Source organism: Neophocaena asiaeorientalis, unplaced genomic scaffold (genome assembly GCF_003031525.2).
Source record: "Neophocaena asiaeorientalis asiaeorientalis breed wild unplaced genomic scaffold, Neophocaena_asiaeorientalis_V1.1 scaffold72, whole genome shotgun sequence".
NCBI lineage: Eukaryota > Metazoa > Chordata > Mammalia > Artiodactyla > Phocoenidae > Neophocaena > Neophocaena asiaeorientalis.
In genome coordinates, this window is record NW_020185336.1 from 758,151 (window position 1) to 780,873 (window position 22,723).

General features: G+C 35.6%; 1 protein-coding gene across 4 annotated transcripts in view; it reads left to right on the plus strand.

Moving 5' to 3' along the window:
* The window catches only part of SCN9A (sodium voltage-gated channel alpha subunit 9), an 88,079-nt gene that overhangs the window by 35,767 nt on the left and 29,589 nt on the right, over positions 1 to 22,723 (plus strand). For all 4 annotated transcript variants that reach the window (XM_024735947.1, XM_024735943.1, XM_024735945.1 and 1 more), the window contains exon 17: positions 16,412 to 16,532. In XM_024735947.1, coding sequence (XP_024591715.1) covers positions 16,412 to 16,532 — 121 coding nt within the window. The remainder of the gene's footprint in view (positions 1 to 16,411; positions 16,533 to 22,723) is intronic.

Consider the following 22,723-nt stretch of genomic DNA (forward strand, 5'->3'; position numbering starts at 1 on the left):
ACTATCCTCCATGAATTTATAGTGGATTTTGGAACAAAGATACACAGCTCTGTGTGTGTGTATGTGTGTGTGTATGTGTGGGCATGCACACTATACGACCAGTACTAGGTGCAGAGTAAATGTTCAATACTTACTTATTGAATGAATAGATGATTACATAAATTATGAACACATATATTTTACGTAGCCAAAAAAATTATTTCCAAGATCACAAAGTAAGGAATCAAATATTTTATTTTTTATTTAAAAAATCTTTACATGGAAGAAGTAATCCAAAATTCAAAAGGTGTGGTTGATTTGGCTTGAAGGTAGAAAATTCGATTTCACATACCCCGCTCAGGAACAGTAATCTGGGTCTAGTCTCATGTGAAAATGAAAACTAATTCAATTACCCATTTTTCTGCCTACAAAGATTAGAGTTGTAAAACCCTAACTGCCTGGCAGACTTTCTGAATAAGCTTGAGATTCTGGGTGTTAAAGCACTTTGGTAGCTTGGTTGAGTTTACCAAATACTGCTTTCCTCTTAATATTTGGGAGGAATCATTTCTTACCTGGTCGTTTTTTCTTTTCTCAAAGCCTGTGACTCTCCCTACATGGATCTCCTTAGTCGCTGGCAAAAATCATATTCTTAGTATGTTGAATTATAACATTGTAAAAGGGACTATAATAGACCTGCCCCATTTAGCACCTCATTTCCGAACTGAGAAAGCCATTAAGAGGAAGCGACTTTATCTATAGTTATAAAGCTGGTTCAAGGCAGAGCCAAGACAAGAATCCCAGTCTTATTATTCATAAGTCTACCTTCCTTCTCCTGTCTTTGTCTATTTCAGGGATAAAACCCACATTCCTATTGGGGTTAATACCCAGTTTGTCTCCCCTGGGATACTGAGCCATGCTTCTGAAGAATTTACATACCCTGTAGTATCTAGAGGAAGTTTGTGATGTCATAGTATCCAGCAGTCTTTTATAATTAATGATTTAGTCTATAAACTATTTGGTTACTGAAATAGACTATTTTAACCATCCATAAAGTTACTCTGCCACCTAGCCCATAAATCCTTCCTAAAAAGCATGAAATTTAGTGCACTTAAACTGTGTTATCCAAAGACCATTTGATGGTAACATTTTAATATTCTTAATTATCATTGGTTTTTGTTCGTGACATTATAGTCATAACTACATGAGAAAAAATACACTTTTTCTAATTCATATCTGTGGTTTACATGGTATAATATTCAGGAGCTTGAGGCTACCTCATAGGTTGTAATAAGGAATACATAAGCTAGTCTCTTTAAATCATTTAGCACAGTATTTGAGTTGGTAAGCCCTAAAAAAGTGTTAGGTGTTGTGTTTATTATTGAATTCATCATCATTATTAGCCTCTAAAAGTTCAGATTTTAAATTATGGATTTTGAAAGTTTATCCTTCTTCATAAGACATTTTCCACGGCATATCTCAAAATGTGTCATCTTGAGTACATCCAAACCTACTTGACTATATACTGGACTTGAGAAGTAATGAAATTTCAAGCTCTACAGGAAATTTGTTAGATAATATTAAGCTGTTGCCAACTGTGACACCCTGTGTCTAGAGCCTGTCTCTCCAGTAGCTTGAGATTTAAATGATCCTAGTTATGACTTGTTGGTTTTACTTTTCAATTTGGACGACTAAAAAAATGCAGATTTCCTTATTCACCTAAAGTGTTTCTAATGCCCTTCCAGGCTAACCTCCCTGCTCTAATTCCCCTAATCTTCAGCTCTTACTTGAGTTCCCAATTTTTTAACTGCTATGTAACTTTCTTATTTTTCATGCCTCAGATATCTTTGAAATAATGATTCTGTGTTCTTGATGAACCTTGCCCAAAGAGGCAAATCATGATTATCCAATGGAAAATAATGCCCAATTGAATATATGTAAGTTATTTAAGTCTTAAGCACTACCTTGGAGTATGATGAAGAATGCATCCTCTGGAGATAGAATACTTGCCTTAGATCCTGTATTTAATATTTGCTAATAACTCCATGATCTTGAGCAATTTAAAAAAACCTCTGTTTTTTTTCTAGTTTACTTGTATGCAACATAGAATTGTAATAAAGATTGAATGATTTAGGTAAACAAGTGCCTGTTGCAAAATAAGTGCCCAATTAACAATTATCATGGGTATGATTAGTAGTCACGTACACACTGTAAATAGCTATTTGCTACAGGTTAAATTTGAGTGTGTAAAGACAAACACAGGAGCTTGTTACAAACGCCTGTTCTGGTCCATATCCTCCAAACTCTGCCTAAGTCTGGATGCAACCTCAGAATCCTTACCAGCAGGGTTCCCAGGGGCCACTGTGCTGGATTGAGTTTGCATAGGAAGTGAACCTGAATTCATCCCTGGTTTATTTTGATCCAGGTTTCTGAGAAATCATTTTCTTTATTCAGGGGCTGGGGTATTTTCCACTTTTACCTGTTTAAGAATCTGCATTTTGAACAAGGGGAAAGAATATCTTTGACCTTTGACACCTTTTCCTCTTTTCCTTTCCCCATCCAAAAAAACAAATCCACGCTCTTTCATGTCCTAGCATACTTGTTTTCCCATTGTATTTTATGGAGACTTTCTGTCCTCTTCTAGTGTCGGCTCTCAGATAGGCAGGTTTCCGTGTTCTGATAGACAGTTATATATACACTCCAGATTGAAGTCAAAATATTTTGTAATCAAACACCTTACCAGCAAATGACCAAAGAGATGAGTTCAAATAAGGTGTTGAGTAAAATATCTAAAAGAGTTTTGAGGCAGTAACTGGCAATAGAACGTCAGCATTTCTCTGAAGATAGAGTCTGTCTCAGAATCGAGAAAGACATACTGTCATCTCAAGGGGACCCATGAGAGTAAGACTCCTGTCACTGCTTCTCAGAATACACTCTAAACTGATGGCCCTTTTCAGAGTCAGCCTCCACCTGAGGCAGCCCTCTAAGCCCTAGGCAAACATTAACACACTGCAGATTTTCACCATTAACAATGAAGTGCTTCATTATTATGAGCCTCAAATGAAGCATGAAATGCACCCATTCATTCAATAAATATTTATTGAGATCTACTATGCTCCAGGCACTGTGCTAACAGCTGCTTAGAGAAAAAAAAGAAAAAATTTTTTTCACCCAGCTGCAGTAATTCAATGTGATCTGGCTTAACTAAATTCTTAAGAAGTGTAGTTTTTTTTTTTTAAATCATGCCAAATCTCAAAATTGAAAGTTCTAAAAAACTAAATTAATAAATTTTTTTAAATGGAGAGGTCTTTCTTGGAGAGTTAAAGAGACCCTTTGTTTTCAGTTATTACAGATTACTTATTTCTTTGCTTTAAAGATTAAAAAAAGAGCCATTTTACAGAATTGTGACGTTGATTTGAAAGTGTATGTAAATTTGGGGGAAAAACGTTAAATTTATCCAGTTTACTTCTCCAAATATTTTAAAACATAACAGCCTCATGTGATTTTGGAGTGGTTAAACTCTGACAGCTTTCAGAGAAGCTACTAAGCTGTGAATCTAATACCCCAAATCTTCTTTACTGCTCTTTTGACAAATGTATCTATTATCAAGGCTTAAGTGAATTTGCTCCTGTTGTGTACTCAGCAGAAAGGAAAACATCCTGTGTAAAGTTTTCCTGCACGGAAAGATCCCCTATTCATTCCTCCTCCAGTCAAACACAGAAACTTTACTCAGCTTTACTTAGTAGCTCTTTAGTGTTTTGAAACACTGTCTCCAAGTTGTGAGGGAGCTAGCTGAGGTCCTTGAAGAAAGGAAACCAATGAAACCTTCAAATTTTACATAATCAAACTTCTCATCTTCAACAGAGTGTCATTTAAAACACTGCAAACACAGTTATGCAAAATTTTTGTTCTTAAAGGAAGCAAAGTCCATTCACTTTGATCATTGTGAGAGAAAAAAATTGTGAAGGAATACATGAGTACATGTTCAGTAAACTGTGGCTATTCAGTTTTTCAACTCACATTTCCTAAGCACCTGCTTTTTGCCTTATGCCTGCTGGACACTAGAAAGGTGTCATCGGTGTACTCATTTCCTCAGTAGACGTAGGCTCAGGGTCTTCTTGCTCTCTGGCACTGTCTTAAGTGATAAAAGAGTAAAGCAAGGTCCCTGCCTTTGAAGAGAAACATGTATGGAAATCAGAAATTATGATTAAACATATAAAAAAGAATTAAAACAGATTTTTAGAAAAAAATATTGAAGCAGGATAAAGATATGGTTAATAATCTTGAAAATAAACTGGAATACTTCACAGTGGAGAATGCACTTGAAGAGAATTTTATGGTAAAAAGACAATTCATCAGGAAAAAGAGAATGAAAGAGGGGGAGCCCGGAAGAGAGGGGGAGGAAGGGAGGGAGACAGAGACGGAGAGAGACAGAGACACCCTTCTGGTAGATGTAATGGGCCCAGCATGTGGAGGCATCCAGATGCACAAAAGCCCATGAAATACACATGAGGATGGCCTGCTGGGAAGTAGTAAGTGACAGAGGTAAATTGGAGCCAGAGAGTAAATGGCTTGACTTACCATGGGCAAGAGATTGAAATAGGTTTCTTTTTATTTACCAGAAAGAGGAAACTTTGTCTTGTTTTGTTATACTTTGTTGTTAGCAAACCTCTACTTTTTTTTTCTTTTGCGGTTCGTGGGTCTCTCACTTGTTGTGGCCTCTCCCGTTGCGGAGCACAGGCTCTGGACGCGCAGGCTCAGCGGCCATGGCTCACGGGCCCAGGCGCTCCGCGGCATGTGGGACCTTCCCGGACCGGGGCACGAACCCGTGTTCCCTGCATCGGCAGGCGGACTCTCAACACTGCGCCACCAGGGAAGCCCCTCAAACCTCTACTTTTAAAGAAAGTTTGGTTGGGGGTGTAATAAAGGGGAGAGGATGAAAGGGTATTGAAGCCATCCGAAGCACACGTGATGAGGGCTCAAATCTAAGGGCGTGGTGGTGGCGTGTGGGATAATGGTAAGACACCGCAAGTTAAAAAATAAGGGCTCAGGGTCTGGATATGTGAGTTGTGAGCTGTTTCAAAGGGTATATTCATTTCCTGTGGCTGTCATAACAGAGTATCACAAACTTGGGGCTTTATACAACAGAACTGTATCCTTAGATAGTTCTAGAGGCTGTGAGTCTGAAATGGAGGTGTAGGCAGGGCCATGCTCTCTGCAGGCTCTAGCGAGGATCCTGCCTCGCTTTTTCCTAGCTTCTGGTGGTGGTACTTCATCCTTGGCCTCCCATGTGTAGCAGCTGCATCACTCTGATCTTCGCTTCTGTTGTCACATGGAGTTCTCCCTATCTGTCTCTGTCTTTTCATTTTATAAAGACACTAATTATGTTAGATTAGGGCCCACCCTAGTGAATTCCTCTCAATTTGACATCTGCAAAGACCCTATTTCCACATAAGGTCATATTCAGAGGTACCACGCATTAGGACTTCAACATATCTTTTTTGGGAGATACAAATTAACTCATAATCAAAAGTTTTGGCTTAGACGACTGGATGGATATTGATGCTATTAAAATATATATGGGATGGGGGGAGGGAAGAAAACTTGGGAGGTAAGATAGAGGCAGAGTTTAATTTGGGGACATCTTAATTGTGAGCTATGTGCAGGATAGCTAAGTGATGGTGAGCGGTCGGTATTTGGAGGTTTTAAGAAGATAAGTCAGAGTTGTAGACAGGTTGGAATTTTGTATGTTAATTTTGAGGTCAGGTTCCCTGGGAAACCAACTCTGAGTAGTGTTCTCAGGTTCAGCACCTAACACCTGTAAGAAGTGAGGGAAGGGAGATGATTGCACAGAGGGAGAAGCTGAAATGCGCTGCAGTTGCAGCAGAGGCCTCAGCTGACCCTGTAGGCACCTCTGGCACTGGAATGACCCTTTGGAGTAGTCCCAAGTTGAAGCAAGGGGTCAGGACTTTGTGTGCTCTACACCAGTCCATCACTGCGTACAGTTTCTCCCTCCACTCTTCCAGGCCAGGGGAGGGGATGTAACCTTGAGTAAGGCAGCTTCCTTCTGTATTTCAATTCCCAGAGAGGGACTCAGCTGTGGACCTTCAGCTGCCAACACTCCTAGCAGGTGGAAGAATGAGTGGCTTGTCTGAAAGGGGGACTGGGGCAGTGCACCACAGCATCCACTGCAGTACAGGGACCATAGAAAGGAAGAGGACAAGTGATCAACTCGACACTTGAGAAGTGGACACAAGAAAGCACCAAAGAGACCAAGGAGAAAATGTATACATTAGCCACTTTCATATAAGCTATATAACTTTCCTCCTTAAAACAACCCAGGAAAGTGGATAATATGAATCTATATTTACTAAGATTAAGAAATGATGCTGGTTAGTCACTGATGTTTCTAGGGTTCTTTTAAAATTTGAGCTCCAAGCTTTAACCACCATAATACATATCATAGAAAGGCAAGAGAGTGGATAGGAATATAATTATTTTCTGTTATATCTCTGTAATGTTGCAATTCAGGATCAGATTTTCTGTTCTGATGGTATTGTGCATTTGCTGATTCGTGTTCAGTGTCTAATCCTCCTTAATGTAATTTATTATCTTATAGTTTACTTTGACAATATAACAGAGCAGAGCAAATTACAGTCCATAAGAGAATAATAAACCAGTCCATTGAGGATGTATTAAGTAAGGGATTATGTCAGGTCGAAGGCACATGAAAGGAGGTGGCACCTAAGCTAGACCCTAAAGGCTGGAGATCATTTCATTGTGTGAATGTGCTGGAGAAGGAAATCCCAGGCAGAGGAACAACCATTCATGTTGTTCATCTGATTCACTCATTCATTTTATCCATCCACCTATTCATCTATTCAGTATTCCAGTTTTGAAAGCCATCATCTTTGGAGAAACTTAAATGTGCTTACTTGTTATTAAATTCATTCCTTTTATTGATTTTATAAAAAGTTGTTTAAATATTTGTCGTCATCAAAGTTAAATATTTTATTTATTTTTAATATATGGTGGTTTTAATTACATTGTTACTAGGTCTGTCTCTCCTTAGATTTTTTATAAAGTGTTTTCCAAAAAGAGGCAGTTGCAGGCAGTTTAGATTTCTTCTCTTTACTGCGTTTTAGAAAATATAATAATCTTCTCCAGAAATGCATTTGATTTGGCAAGATTTAGGGATTAGTTTCAATTACACCTTTGGGGGAAGCTAACATTTGATCCTATCTTTTATGCATAGATTCTTGCAAAAACAAAACAAAGCACCCCTACAGAATTTTACTTAGATAATTTCTTTTTTGCAGATTGGTTCCAAACTATTTGAAATTATTTTCATCTTTATTGGATTTGTTCTTGTGTCTAAAAACAGTGAAATTTTGGTCTGACATTTAAATCAGTGTTTCTTAATTTTTATATTTTGATAAATTTGAAAACATTCCTTTCCTGTAATGCTGTTTGAAATGTCAAAATTTAAAGTAAATCAAGAAATGCTAATTTTAGAATATACTTCAAAAACCGCATACTCTCAACTCTCACCTCATTCCAGTATTGAGGATCACTTATTTTAAAATGTTTGTTATGAAGAGCAAGCAGAATGCAAAAGATTGCCGTCGCACATTATATCAATAGTGTTTAAATTCATCTCCTAAATGACAGAACTATATTACTGTTTAGTTCATTATTTCTAAATCTGTGTTGAATGATATTTAATCTTATTACTGTGTTTCAAATATATTGCTTTGCGTTGAGCATATAGCATGCATTGTCAAATATAACTAATTTCTACTTACAGGTATATGTCTTTAAACATTTCAAATCTGTTGATTAAACTGTTCCATCATGCTGCATTTACAGACTTCAGTACCTGACCTTCTTACTTCTCACAGGGGTAAAAACAAACTGGATCCATCAAGGATGCAGCTCTGTGCTTTTAACCAGGCACAGACATATGTGACCACTTTTACACAGGTTACCTAAAAAAAAATCATACATATGTATATGATATTTTTTTTCAGTGTCATGCATGCTGTTCAGCTACAAAATCTCTCTGCCTGACCCATTGCAAGAAAGTTAAAACATATACAATTTTTCCATAGATAAATTGACATCACAGCATGTCACTGGGGCAATTCCATCGTTTTTTGTTACTCTATTGCTTAATTCCTTGATACATCTCTCATGTCCTTAGGTGATTTCAAGTGCATGATCTACAAATTTTATTGGCTGGATTATAAAAGTTAGTATGTAACAGAAGCCACTGAAGCAGCATTTAATTAAAAAACCTCTATCAACTTCCCCTCCTAATTTAAGCTATACAGTTGACCCTTGAACAACAGGGGTTTGAACTGCGTGATTCCACTAATACTGGGATTTTTTCAGTAGTAAAGGATACAGTACTACACGATCTGTGGTTGGTTGGATCCATGGATGTGGAACAGAGGGTGCTGAGGAACGGTGGATGCGGAGGGCTGACTACGAGTTATAATCAGATTTTAGACCTCACAGAGGGTTGTGCCCTGACCCCCATGATGTTCAAGGGTCACCTGTATATATATAGATGTATGTCATACTAAATTGTCAGGTTTATTGCAATGAGAGTAGAGTTTTAATATTCTCACCATAATAACAACAAGGAAATGGTAATTATGTGAGGTGAAGGACGTATTAACTAACCTTATTGTGGTAAACATTTCACAATATATACATGTATCTAATTATCACGTTGTTTACCTTAAACTTACACAACGCTGTATGTCACTTACATCTCAGTAAAGCCGGGGGGAAAAAATAAAAATTGTCACATTCAAATTCAGTAAATTAAAACTCAAGAAATAATTTTTGTGGGAGAAATATTTCAGGCATAAACATAAAATTCTTGTAACAGGAAAGGACCTTTCTAGTGTTAGTCGTGTATTCACAGGTAAGGAAATTGAGACTCATACAGTTTCTGAGTACACATGTAGAAAGTTGGAGACAGAGCCAAAGTACCCAGCTTCTAGGCCAGACTTTGAGTATGTTTTGAAATTATTTTAAGCACAATGATAACTAGGACTTTATTTTTTTAATTAATTCAGTAATATTTGATTTTTATTTGGCAGTATATAAAATGAATCAATTAATAATTTACTGGGCTCTGCCTATGAAGGAATGAGTTGTAAATGCCTGAAATGATTAATTTGATTCCAGAGCAGATTTACACACTGATGAGACTAAGTTTCTGATTATGTACATTTGGCCCTCTGTATCCATGTGTCCTGCATGAGCAGTTTCAACTAATCGGGCTTGAAAATATTTGGGGAAAAAATTCCAGAAAGTTCCAAAAACCACAACGTGAATTTGCTGTACACCAGCAACTATTGACATGCATATACATTCTATTTACAACTATTTACATAGCATTCACATCGTATTAGGTATTATGAGTAATCTAGAGATGATTTAAAGTATAAGGGAGAATGGAAGGATGTGCATATGTTATATGCAAATACTATACCTTTTTATATAAGGGACTTGAGCATTTGCAGATTTTGGTATCTGCTGGGGCCCTGCAGCCAACCTCCCAGGATACCGAGGGATGACTGAATATATTTCATGAGGAGATAGATATACATGTAGCCTCAAGAAAGATAAGAGGTTTAAATGGAACATATTACGAAGTGAACACTAAATCTGTCAATAAGACATGAAACAGTTTCCCTAAAATTAGAAAGATTAATATGGATTGCTGTATCTGGCTAACACGTATAAAAGAAATATACTACTCAGATATAATATCTTGTTTTAATTTTAGTATAACCTGTTGAATGAATGAACTCTAAAATTCCTTGGAAGGAAAAAAATCCACATTAATAAGAATCTTGCCTTTTTTATATTTAATGCAGTTCATATTTTCAATTTCTCTGTCATTGTTAGGATGTTTGTATTATTGTTTTCCGTTTGCAATGATGGAAGCAAGACTCTATCCTAAAATTGATACACTCTAGGAATAGTAATGATAGGAGTTTCAAATTTAAAAAGAAACATATAATTGTTCTAGTTTACTTGCAGTTAATTTTAAAGGTGCTCCTAGGTAAAAGACATATTTTTCTATTTCAAATTGATGGTGATTTACAGGCAATATTTTAGAGAACCATTTTATTCCAAAATGCAGTAAATTTCCTTCCCCTAGAACCTAAGATGTACACATATACAATAGTATCTATATATGTACAGCTAAAACACAATTTTTGAGAAAACTGTTTCTAGAAATATATATGTGTGTGTATGTGTGTGTGTGCTTAATTCCTAAATTATTATTACTTTTTTTTTTTTTTTTTTTACCAAACTACTGTTAGAAAACTTGAGGTACATATTAAGGAGTGGTCGTTCTCCAGATAAACAAAAATTCAGTTGCAAAAAATTGGCTTGAAATACAATACTTTTCTTTGTCAGAAGCTACCTACATAAAGGTTAGGAAAAATATATTTTATCTGTGCCAAATTTTATTTTACATTGTGCTTGCAGTATTAGAAGCCCCGGTATTTAAAAACTATTGGAACGTTCCAATTGGAATTTTTCCAATTGGAATTTCTTTCCTTGTCCTTCCTCATTATGGGTAGTTTTAGGGAATACCATTAATCACTCAGATGTACAGGTAGTTTGTTTTTTGTCATTTCCTTTTTTATTATAAATAATATTTAGTGACCTTGAGTCATAGAGTATATGCTTTTACCTCACATTTTCCTGTCATGTTTGCTTGTGTTCCAATCCGTACTTGGAGTTTCCTAGCAGGCCTCAAAAATAGAAGTTTTTAAGGTATTCTTTCTGATTTGGCCCACTGTATTCCAGCTATTTAAATAAGCTATCCTCTGCAAATAGCAGTTCTGTGTTAGTGCACAAAGCCTTTGACTACCAGTGGTTGCTTTACCTTTCAAGACCTTACTGGTGAATGCCATTTGCCTTTCCGTTAGAAAGAAGTTGATGATATTGTAGGATCTGGCTGAGAAATCTGTAGGTCGGATCTTATATGACCCAACTTTGCTGCATTTGTTTGTTTGTTTTCATACGCAAGATCTTGATTTTGATCTTTCAGCCCCATAAATTGTCCTGTTATTGAATAGAAAGTACCCTAGCTAGAAGATTCTGGGAAAACTAGGAACTTTCAGTAAACTATTTGCTTTATTTTGAATTTCGCTGGTGGTGACTGCGATTTGACCTCATTATTTCTCCATCAACTAATACTATAAACCATCTGACCCTGTGATGGAATTGTTAAGTAGATTTCCTGCTGCATGAACAACTTCCCAAAAAGCCTACACAGCTTCTCTAGTAGCGATAAACAAAACGTTAGGAAAGGAAAAACTCCATTTTCTTGCCCTTTATATGAAAAAGTGCTGGAGTTTTAGTTGCCCATAATGTGAGAAAAGAATTTACTGTAACTAGTAAGTAAACTATTTTCTGCTAATTTAAGTGGAAGTGAAATGAAAATCTAGATCACAGAGAGGAAAAAATATTTAATTTTCCATTGATGAAGTGTATCTGGAGTACTTTTTAACTTTGGTCATTGCCTTTTTTTTTTTTTAACATCTTTATTGGAGTATAATTGCTTTACAATGTTGTGTTAGTTGCTGCTGTATAACAAAGTGAATCAGCTGTATGTATACATGTATCCCCATATCCCCTCCCTCTTGCGTCTCCCTCCCACCCTCCCTATCCCACCCCTCTAGGTGGTCACAAAGCACCCAGCTGATCTCCCTGTGCTATGTGACTGCTTCCCACTAGCTATCTATTTTACATTTGGTAGTATATATAGGTCCATGCCACTCTCACTTTGTCCCAGATTACCCTTACCCCTCCCCGTGTCCTCAAGTCCATTCTCTATGTCTGCGTCTTTATTCCTGTCCTGCCCCTAGGTTCTTCTTAACCACTTTTTTTTTTTTTTAGATTCCATATATATGTGTTAGCATATGGTATTTGCCTTTTAAAAATAATTTTGAGAGAAAGCAGAATTCCAGAGAGACTGGAAAAGGATTTGAGGGACTTTGAGGGGCCCAGAAGCTAAATCATGTAAAGAAACTAAATATCATTACTCTTTAAAAAAAAAACAAAAAAAAAACCCCACAAATGGTAATACCATAGGTAATCTTTAGTTTTAAAAGGCTGAAAGGGGTAGTGTTTGCATTTCTTCAGAAGGCAAAAAAAGAGCCTAACAATTGCAAGGGAGAGGAAAGCATATTTTGGCTTTAAAATTCAAGTTATCCCATAATAGAATGGTAAACTTGGAAAAACAAGCATAGTAGCTATCTGTGGAATTCCTCTGTAAATGTTCTTTGATCCTTTATTCTAAACTTTACCATTTCACTCCTCATTATAGATTCAGAGCCCTCATTATAGATATCAATTGTAAAATTAGGCTCTAAAATTAAAAGATGGGTGATATTGAATTGAATCTAATAGAAGTCTTTCTTGTTTATTGACATACAGTGGAGCTTAGTGTATCACTAATGTCTCCCATAATTTTTCTGCCCTTATATGCCCATCCTTTCCTTTTGATTTGCTTCTTTCAATCTTGCTGTCCTTTGGGTTTTTTTGTTTGGACGTTCAGGTGAAATAACTATTCTAGACTCTGCTACTCAAAGAATACCTTTCTTGTGTTGTGTGAAGCAAACAGCCTTATAGCATGTGCTTTAAACATGACATCTTTGGGATGTTTTCAACACCAGCCATCCTCTTTGAATAAGGCTTTTGTTGAGTTCTGTGTTTTCTACAGTGCTGCTATATGTTGATAGTGTTTTTGATTTTGAGTGCCAGATTGTCAAGTTATTAGACAATCCTACTTCATACCTCTCGAAATAAATGACCAACTAGCATTAACCACCATCCTATACTAGCATCAAATAGGCTTACAATGAGATCGCCTATTTCAGGAAATGACAGTAACAAATTTGTAAGTGACCAGCCTAGGGCAGTTTTTCATATGACACCTATATTTAACAGAGTTTCTACCTATATGCAGTGTTGTAGAAAACACACCTTCAAGGCAAAAGGAGATCCATGAAGAATAATTAAGCTTTAATTTGATCATATTTTCAATAGTGAAATAGCTACATAAGTTTATAATCAAGAGTAGGATGTTTCAAAACTACTTCAGTGTTTTATGGATGCTCATTGAAGAATATAGAAACACATGTCAAAAAGTACATATATATAGTATAGTAATTACCTAAAGGAAATAGAATCAGGGCGAGAGTGGAGGGGACTTTTATTTTTCATCACGTGCTATTGTACATTTGAAATTTTTGAATCAAGTGTATAGGTTTTATTTAAAGGAAAGAAAGAAAAAAATTAGAAAGTACCTACAGTCAATACCATATTATTTAATAAAAAGTCAGGAATGCTAACAATAGCGTATTTCCTATTCTATACTATACTAGTGAGTCTACCTTTATGGTCCTATTTTTACACTTATTTCTATTTATATGTAGACCACCACAGATTAAGAATTATCTTTGTTGACAAGCAAAGAAGTAATAGACAAAAAGTATATTTCACATTTTACTAAAAATAAAATCGACGTGAAATTTTAAAATGACCTATTTATAAAACCAGAAGGGAACTTTTTCATACTGAAGTATTTATTTCACTGCTCTTAGTATAGTATAACTATTCTTCCATTTCCAAAATCACAAGAAAACTAAATAGTAAATGATTGAGTATACAGAAATGAAAATAATCATGTAATTAATTATGTAAAATGATACAAATGATTGACTTGATCTTCACTGTATACTAAATAAGAATAAAAGAAGATTCAGTAGTTAAATCTAGCAGTGCCTACTATGAGATTTAAAAGAATTTACCTTCAAGAGAAAACCTTTGTAATAGATGTTAGCCTTTCTATTTAAAAATGTCCTTTTTGGACCCTGTTAAAGAAACTTCTGCTTTAGTACGTATGAAGTTTAAAAGCTGAGTAGATTAAAACTAAACTGTCTATATTGCTAGGACATGCCCGTAAATATTTAACATTATATACAGTACTGAAATAGCTACTTGTGAATACTTAATGCATTCCCAGGAAAACATTGAATTCCTAAAAACATTCTAAACATTGAATTTGGCTTGTGATACAAATTATAGTTCATATTAAATATTTTGATAATTTCTGTTCCAATGAGGAATCATTTTGAATAACTGTCATTTATGATGTAAGATCCGAGCCAAACTCCGAATTTAATTGACAAAATATTGCCATAAAAGTTATGGGGGGGAAAGGCTTCAATGGCAAGAATACACGTCATAAAATCATCTTAATTTTTACTTATAAATTAACTTGGCATAAGTCTGCTTTGTTAATGCTCTTTTAAAGAGTGAGAAAACCAAATGTTGAGGTTGAAGATGCTTTCATTAATTTAACATACATCAGGGTTCTGCAGATTTGAAACATTTTATTTAAAAGTTGTTACAAGATGAGAGAAAAATCATTATAACTATATCCTAGTTGTCAGCATTTTGGCTAATAGCAGGGAGGCGCTTTGTATTCTATCAGCTATTTCACCCACTGCTTTTCCTCAAGGTCCAAGCCAATAACTTCTTTTCAGCATGGAAATGTTTGGTCTCATCTCCACAGAATCATAGTGCCTTGTCCTTCATTTCCCTAGTGACAGTTCACTTGCAACTGAAAGGTCAGGAATTGAAGACATCAAATAACTGTAGTCTTTTAGATATGGTACTTAAAATGGGTTTTTGTGGTAATTGGCACAATAGGACATATTAATAATTATAAGTTTCCCCATTGTTTCCTGGAGTAATATATATTTTGAAACCTTAGGTCTTACAGGATATTGTCTTATAATTAATTTTTATTTGTTTTTTTAAAGTAATTTTAGATAATTCAATCAGTTTAACCTGCTTCTTAAGTGAAATTTCATATTGATACTGTTAATAATGTAATATTCTAAAACTCTTCGACTATGTGGGAATAATACTTCTATGCCAATGTAGATTAGAAGTAGTAATTTAATAGAGTGTTCATAATTCTTTACCTCAGTTATACAAACCACTTTGCTTACATCATTCCTTATGTTCAATTCTTATCAATGCCTTTTTTACTGATATTGAATACTGTGTGATAATAATAGTACTGAGAATTTAATGTGGTACCCATAAAGTATACTTTTAGCTTCCAAAGTCATTCTCTAAAAGTTAATATTTTAGTTTGGGCCTATGATCTTAATGCAAATCAATAGATTGAAGAATCAATTTAAATGAAATAAGTATTTCCTCATTTTTAGCACTTACATTTGTTTGAATTATTATTAAAAAAACAAGTAAAGCTGTAATCTTATTAAGAGAAGTACATGCTATAATAACTAGTAGTTTTCAATATTCACATGTCGTTTAGCAAATGAGAATGAAAATTGAACTCTTCCATTGATGTGCTGCTCTACCCCTTATAAAATAATATTAGGAAAATTTGACACAGTTTTGCTACAATTGCTGTATGTATTTTATCTAAAACTTTCTGTGTATGTGTATGTGTGTAAACATCATGTTTGATCACAAAGTTCTGGGTGGGGAAAATTTGTGTTATGATCAGTTTTATGATCATAATGACAATGATTCATTCCTCTCATGTGTTGGTCTGCCATGTTCAATTTCATGGAGTCTTTGTTTCCGAGTTTGCATGTGGTGCTCACTTTAGTAGCCACTATCTCTTGACATTATAAATAATATTTATGGTCTCTTCTACTGTATCCTGAAATTCTATCACTGAAATAGGTGGTATTGGATAAGATAATTACTATGGTCTTTGACATTTTGATTCCAATACAGTATTTGACTTTTTTTGTTTTGATGAAAGGCCTTCTATCTATATCATCCTGATACATATTCTCAAATCCAAGCGTTAATAGAAAAAAATATGTTTGGATTTCATTTTACACTGGTTTTATTCTTTTTAAAAATTTTAAGTACCAACAAGCTTTTTCTGCCAGTTGTCAGATCTGACCTTTCAATGATCAGGTGTTGGCAATTTGGCACTCGTATATTATTTCTATCAGGGTCTTGGTTGTTCTAAAATAGTAATTATTGGTGTATACAAATTTATATTAAACATAAAACAAAATAAAAATGTGGCCAATACTTTGCAGATGTTATAGTTTACATAAAAATATTACCTTAAGACTAATTCTGTCCATAACTTGTTAGCATACGAAAAATAAGGAAATGTATTTTTCACAGGATGTGTAGATAGAAAGATCAAGCACAGATGCATTGTAAGGTGACCTGACCTCAATGTATGTTTATATGTTTTTATGGCCATCATACTGTTAATCTCTTTTCATAACACTTTGCATGACTCTGATTATCAAATATGGTTTTAATGCAAGATTTGAATGAACCCTAAATGAACTCTCTGGTGGGGTGGTGAATTTCTTTTTAGAGGCTGAACGGATCGAGTTCCTCTGAGTGCAGCACAGTTGATAACCCTGTGCCAGGAGAAGGAGAGGAAGCAGAGGCTGAGCCTGTAAATTCAGATGAGCCAGAGGCCTGTTTTACAGATGGTAAGAGAAAAACTGAGACCTCAGTTAGCAGCCATTTATTAGTGTTTTGGCTTTGGTCTTAAAACCTAATACTTACTGGGGGTTGATGAGTAAAAAGTCAGAAGACTCTATTCCATGCTGATTCAGTCATGGCTCTGTGACTAAGGGCAAGTTGCTGGAGCTTTCTAAGCTTCAGTTTCCACACTTATGATATGCTACTAACAGTAATTTATGACGGTGACGCTGTTATACTATATAGCACTCTACTTACTGAAAGATGTTCATATTCTCCTTTAGGTCCTTAATTCATGTTCTCAGCTCCATGAAACCAGTAAACAAATTAATGGGGTAGATGGTACTGTTGTCCTTTTCATCAAAAGCTGGAGCTACTCTGTCAGGAAACCATTTGAGACAGTTGACCATAGTCTGTCTCAAAATTCTTCCCTTGGTTTCAGAGGCCACACTCTATTTTTGTTCTTCTTTTACATCACTGAGAATTCTGAGTTTCTTCCCCTGTTTCTTTTTTTTTTTTTTTTTTTTTGCGGTACGCGGGCCTCTCACTGTTGTGGCCTCTCCCGTTGCGGAGCACAGGCTCCGGACGCGCAAGTTCAGCAGCCATGGCTCACGGGCCCAGCCGCTCCATGGCATGTGGGATCTTCCCGGACCGGGGCATGAACCCACGTCCCCTGCATCGGCAGGCGGACTCTCAACCACTGCACCAACAGGGAAGGCCCCCCTGTTTCTTTTAGTGACTATTTTTTATGCACAAACCTTAAATAATGATGTTTCCCCACATTTTGATGCTTGGTTATCTACTTTTCTTATTCTCTAGCCCTAAGCGGTTTCATCCATGTCTGTGGTATAAGCAACCATTTCTGTGTTGTTGCTCTTAAATCTTTATCTTTACCCCTGACTTCATTCAAGTTCCAGATCTGCCTACAGCTCCCCATTGCTCATCTCCATCTGTTGTCTTTAAACAACAGTTGAATAAGTTCAAAACAAACTTCAGTGGGGTTTCCACATGTAATCTACAGCTTCTTCCAGTCTCTATCACATTTAGTGACGTCATGATCTATCTTGCCTCTCAGGCTAGACTTTAAGTCAGTCCTAACCTCTCCCTTTCTAGCCACAGGTTGATCACAAAACACAGAAGTTGATCAGAAACTCTGGAGATAGGGTCCGAGTCCTTCAGGGGATTCTGATGCACACTAAAATTTGAGAACCATTGGTAGGATAAAACCTGAAGTCCTTAACTTGGCATGTAAGGCCCTTTACATTTGGCCTCAGTGTCTTATTTTATAACAGTGCCTCTTTTCATTCCTTTTCACTTTCTATCTTACTGAACTTCTTACTACTCCTGGAATTTTTCAGGGATTTTATTCAAAGCACTAACTTTGAACTTGACTTGGGAAAGTATGCAGTTTTCTAAGCAAGTATTGTGTCATCTAAGTAAAAACGCAAACCTAGAGTAGGGTTACAATGTAATACGATAATTTATTGTACAAGCTTTGGAGCATGATAAATATGAGTTCTAATTGGCCTACTGCTAACTCTCTATGAGACCTTGAGCACATTTCAGTCTTGTACCTCAGACGCCTTATCTGTAAAATGGGTACATTTTACATCCATATCATAGGGATGTTGAGGAGATTAAATGAGATAGCATTAATAAATTAATTAGCACAGTACTGTCTTTCATCTCCTTCTAGTTTCCTTATTGTTTTTAAAGTATTTTGTTAACAGTCTTATCTAGAAGCAATGGTAGCCTTGATGCTAATGGCTCATGATCTACTCGTGGGCTTAAACTCTCAGCATTTGTGGTTTTTTTGTAGAAATCACTGACTCGCTTTCATTCTTCAAGATTTTCTGAACCAGTCTCCTATAACACTCATGCAGTAAACAAAATGACCTGCAAATAAAGATATCTGCAAACTACAACGGATGCATGAATTCTCTTTAAATAAAAGCCAAATGTCATTTTTTGTGTGTGTGAGAAGCAAAAAAGTGTGACACCCAATTAATAGAAATTTGTGTTAGCTCAAATTAGTACCATAAGCAAAACACATGGAGTTTTCTTTAGAAGTGTTCATGTTAAAGGCATTTAAGATCATCATGTATTTCAGCATCACGATAAAATTAAATTGACTAGTACCATGTAAACTTAAATTTGTACGGATGCTACCAAGATTTCTTCCACACATTTTATGAATGACCCTGACTTAAAATTCTAGGATAACCAGAAAGAAGTTGGGCTTATCAAACAAATTATGGCTCTATATCAGAAAAGGGCTTTAGAAAACCTTAAACCCTCTGCAGAAAGTATTAATGCTAAGCTATTTCAGACTGTAGGTGCTATCTTACTGAGATCAAACTTTACAAAAGCTATTTTAATCCTATAAAACACCAATGAGAATACTTATATAATGACTTTGAGATTATTCATAACTTCTTTTTTTTTCATAACTTCTAATTTGAGTCTAGTATATGAGATATTATAGCAACACATTTTCAGTGAATTGTGGTCTTGACCACTGAAAATTTACTGAGAACCAAAGTTTCAGTTGTACGAGATGAATGCATTCTGGAAATCTAATGGACAACAATATGAGTATAGTTAACAATACCGTGTTGTGTACTTGAAATTTGCTGAGGGTAGATCTTCAGTGTTCGCAACGCACCCAAAAAAAAGAAATTGGTAACTACGTGAGGTGTTGGCAATTTAATTAACTTGATCGTGGTGATTATTTCACAGTATAAACCTATATCAAATCATCAAGTTGCACACCTTAAATATATACAATTTTTAATTGTCAATTATACCTCAGTAAAGCTGGAAGAAATGGGCAAAATAAGAGAAGAATAGGCAAAATCAATCTACAAAGATAGAAGTCAGACTAGTGGTTACCTTTAGCGGGTACAGATTGGGAAAGGGCCTGAGGGTGATTTCTGGGTGCTTGGAAATGTTATATCATGACCTACAGGGCTGTTACATGAGAATATCAATCTGTATACTTAAAATATGTGTACTATATGTATGTTCTCAATAAAAATGTAAATAAACAGATAAATATATTTTTTTAAATGACAAGAAAATCTACTAGCAAACACACATCTCTGAGTCATATCACTTTGAGCAGCTGTGCTCCACTTGAGACTTTATACTCACTGGACCTGCTGCGCTAAGAGGCTCAGCCTGATAAAACAGGGCAACCAATTTTCTGAGCCCTTCAACCCTTTATCCACTTAATCATTCTTTTATCCAATCAACAAATAATCGTTAAATACCTTCTGTCTGCCAGGCTCAGACCTGAGCACTAGACAGAGAGAGCAGGGAAAACAAAACAATGTTTCTTACCCAAATAAACAGATAAATATTTAGTAGGTCTGATAAGTGATACATGCTATGGAGAAGTAAAGTGAAAATGGGAATACTAAGACTGAGGGGTAGAAGCCTACTCTCATACAAATAGAGTGGTCAGAGAAGGCCTTTCTAAAAAGATAACATTGGACCATGCAAATATATGAAGGAAGAGTATTTTAAGCAGAGTAATGAAGGCACATGCCCTGAAGTGGCGATACGCACACTTGAAAACAAAATCAAGAGGCCGGTATGAGTAGAACAGATTGAGAGGTGGAAAGGGTGGTAGAAGTTGAGGTTAGAGACACAGCGGAGGCCAGATCTCAAGAGCACTGAAAAACATAAGAATCTCGTTTAGAAGTCTCACGAAATGCCATCTTAAGAGCAGATAGGTGGATAGCAAGGGCAGAAGCTGGGAAACCTCTTGGATGTCCCTGCGGTAATCCAGGTGAGAGATGATGGGAGCATAGACTACTGTGGGAGTATTGGGAATGGTGAGAGTATGAGATTCTGAGTATATTTTCAAGTTAAAGCTGAAGGGATTTGCGGGTGGATTCGATGTTGGGTGTTAAAGCTTTCTTCTCTTCAGAAGAGTCAAAGATGACACCAAGCTTGGGGCCTCAAGAAACTGGAAATAGATGGTTTCCACATGAAGAGTTCAAAATGAGTGGGCTTGACAGGATGGAAAATTGGGAACTTGTTTACTCATAGTGGAAATGACCCTTACCAAGTCATGATTGGTTGACAAGTGTTGCGCTAGAACCAGTGCCAATTTACAGCAGCATTTGGCCTCGAGGTTTTTGTTACCTGAAAGGCAGCAGAAAAATCAAAGGAAGTGGGAGAGTTAAATCAGAATAGTTGTGTTTCAGTGAAGACGAACGCTAAAATGATTTTGTTGTTCATAGCCTCACATCCACTGATCCTTTTTAACTTCGTAACTATCACTTCATTCATTCGCATCTTGTTCCTCTTCACCTTTTTCTCCTCCCTCTTATTCTGTGTTTTTCCTTAGTTCTGTTTCATTAGCTTTATCATTCAAGACTTCAGGTACCTTCCCCAGATCTGGTACTGCTCTTCGCTATCCTTAATTCTACATGTCTTTGCAATCTATATAATTAGGAACATGACATGACTCTGATTCTGCTTGGTTTTATATTATACTCCTTTTGGATTATACAATTAGTAACTCACAAAATCAAGATTAGGGTGTGAGAAGGATACACTCTTTTCCTTAAAAGTAATGTATTTTCTATTAATTTAGTAGGAGGAGCTAACTCAACTTTCCCCCAAAATGTTCTGAATTCCACTTCCTATAAAATAACTAACAACTAATTCTAAGTTTAGTGACACAATAACCAATACCTTTGTGCCTATTTTTGTCTTTTTTTGGAAAGAAAATGTGGACAAAAAACTTGTTTTAAAGGATTTAGAAGTTTTTAAGAAGTGTTTAAAAAAAGACATGTTTTCCTAATAAATTTTTATATTATACTGATCATGCTGTTATATTTTTATTAATGGCTAAACTTAGAAGAGGCCTGTGGTTTCTTTTTTTATTTGAAAGCATTAATTTAACATGATGAAACACAATAGAGATTTTATTTAATGGATCACAAGAGCAAATTAATGAAACCACCCAAAAGAAATAGCATTTACCCATGGGGACCTATTAAAATGTTTGAGACATTCTGTGCTGTATTTACATTTAATTAATAGTCCTTTTAAAAAAGAAGGTGTGATATAATGTTGCTAACCAGCTAGGTTGGGAATCTCTTGGGATATGCCTTTGCATAAAAGCTAGACAGGCAGTGGTCCTATTCTCCTGCTCAAAATAAGAGAGAAACTCTCTGAGGTGTGACGAATCCTGAGGACAATGCTTATGAACCTTCCGCTCAGATAAAAAGTTTACTTACTTTTCTAATTAGAATATATAGTGCCTTTTCCTGCCTCAATCATAAGAATAATATTTCTCTTCCACCTTAAGACCTACAAAAAGAAATCCCAAATAGTAAAATCTTCTTAACCAAAGAGATAACTTTCTCCTCTGGTAATTATACTTGATGCAGATAGATTCTGTTCTGCACAAGATCTTTGTTTTTAAAATAAATTCCAAAGTCTCAAGCATTAAGTTAATAAAAAAAAAATTCCATCTTAAATTTTTCCACTCTATCTGGTGTTTTCTTTTGCCCCGAAAAAGATGATCTGGTGTCAATTTTTGGCCTTACCTTTTACTATTTTTTCATATCATTTTATAAAATATTCTTTCTTTACTAAATGCATTTGAGATATAAAGTAATTGTTTTAGATACAATGAAGATAAATTCTTTCAGATCTGAGGTCATGTGAACTGTAATTAACATTGGATAAATGAAGCCATGTGTATATTTTCCTTTCACCCTGTTCTTTTTTTTTTCTGTTTCGTCCAAATTTTGTGTAAATTCTAGAATTCGCAAAGACATGACCCTTCAGATCATGACTAATGCTTAGATTATTTTAGAACTCTTTTTGGGGGGGTTATGTCTTTTAAGTCAACTATCCCAGCATGTGAATCTATGTAGAGGATTGTAGTAAGTACTGTGAGCAGAAAGAGAGGGCATAACAGAAACAGTTCAGCCTTCTGGGAACTTAGAAGTTTCCAGAGAGAAAGGACAGGAACACATAAAATTGTTAGCAAAAATGTCAGACTTGGGAGAAAAACATAACTTGCTACATTTCTATAAAACTGGAAAGGAAAGTACTAGGAGATACCTCATATTAAGGATCAATGAATTAATTTCGCTACAGAATCGTAAAAGAAGCCATAACAAGACATTGTCCAAAAAATGTATTTCATCAAGAGAATTCTACCTTTGTTGTT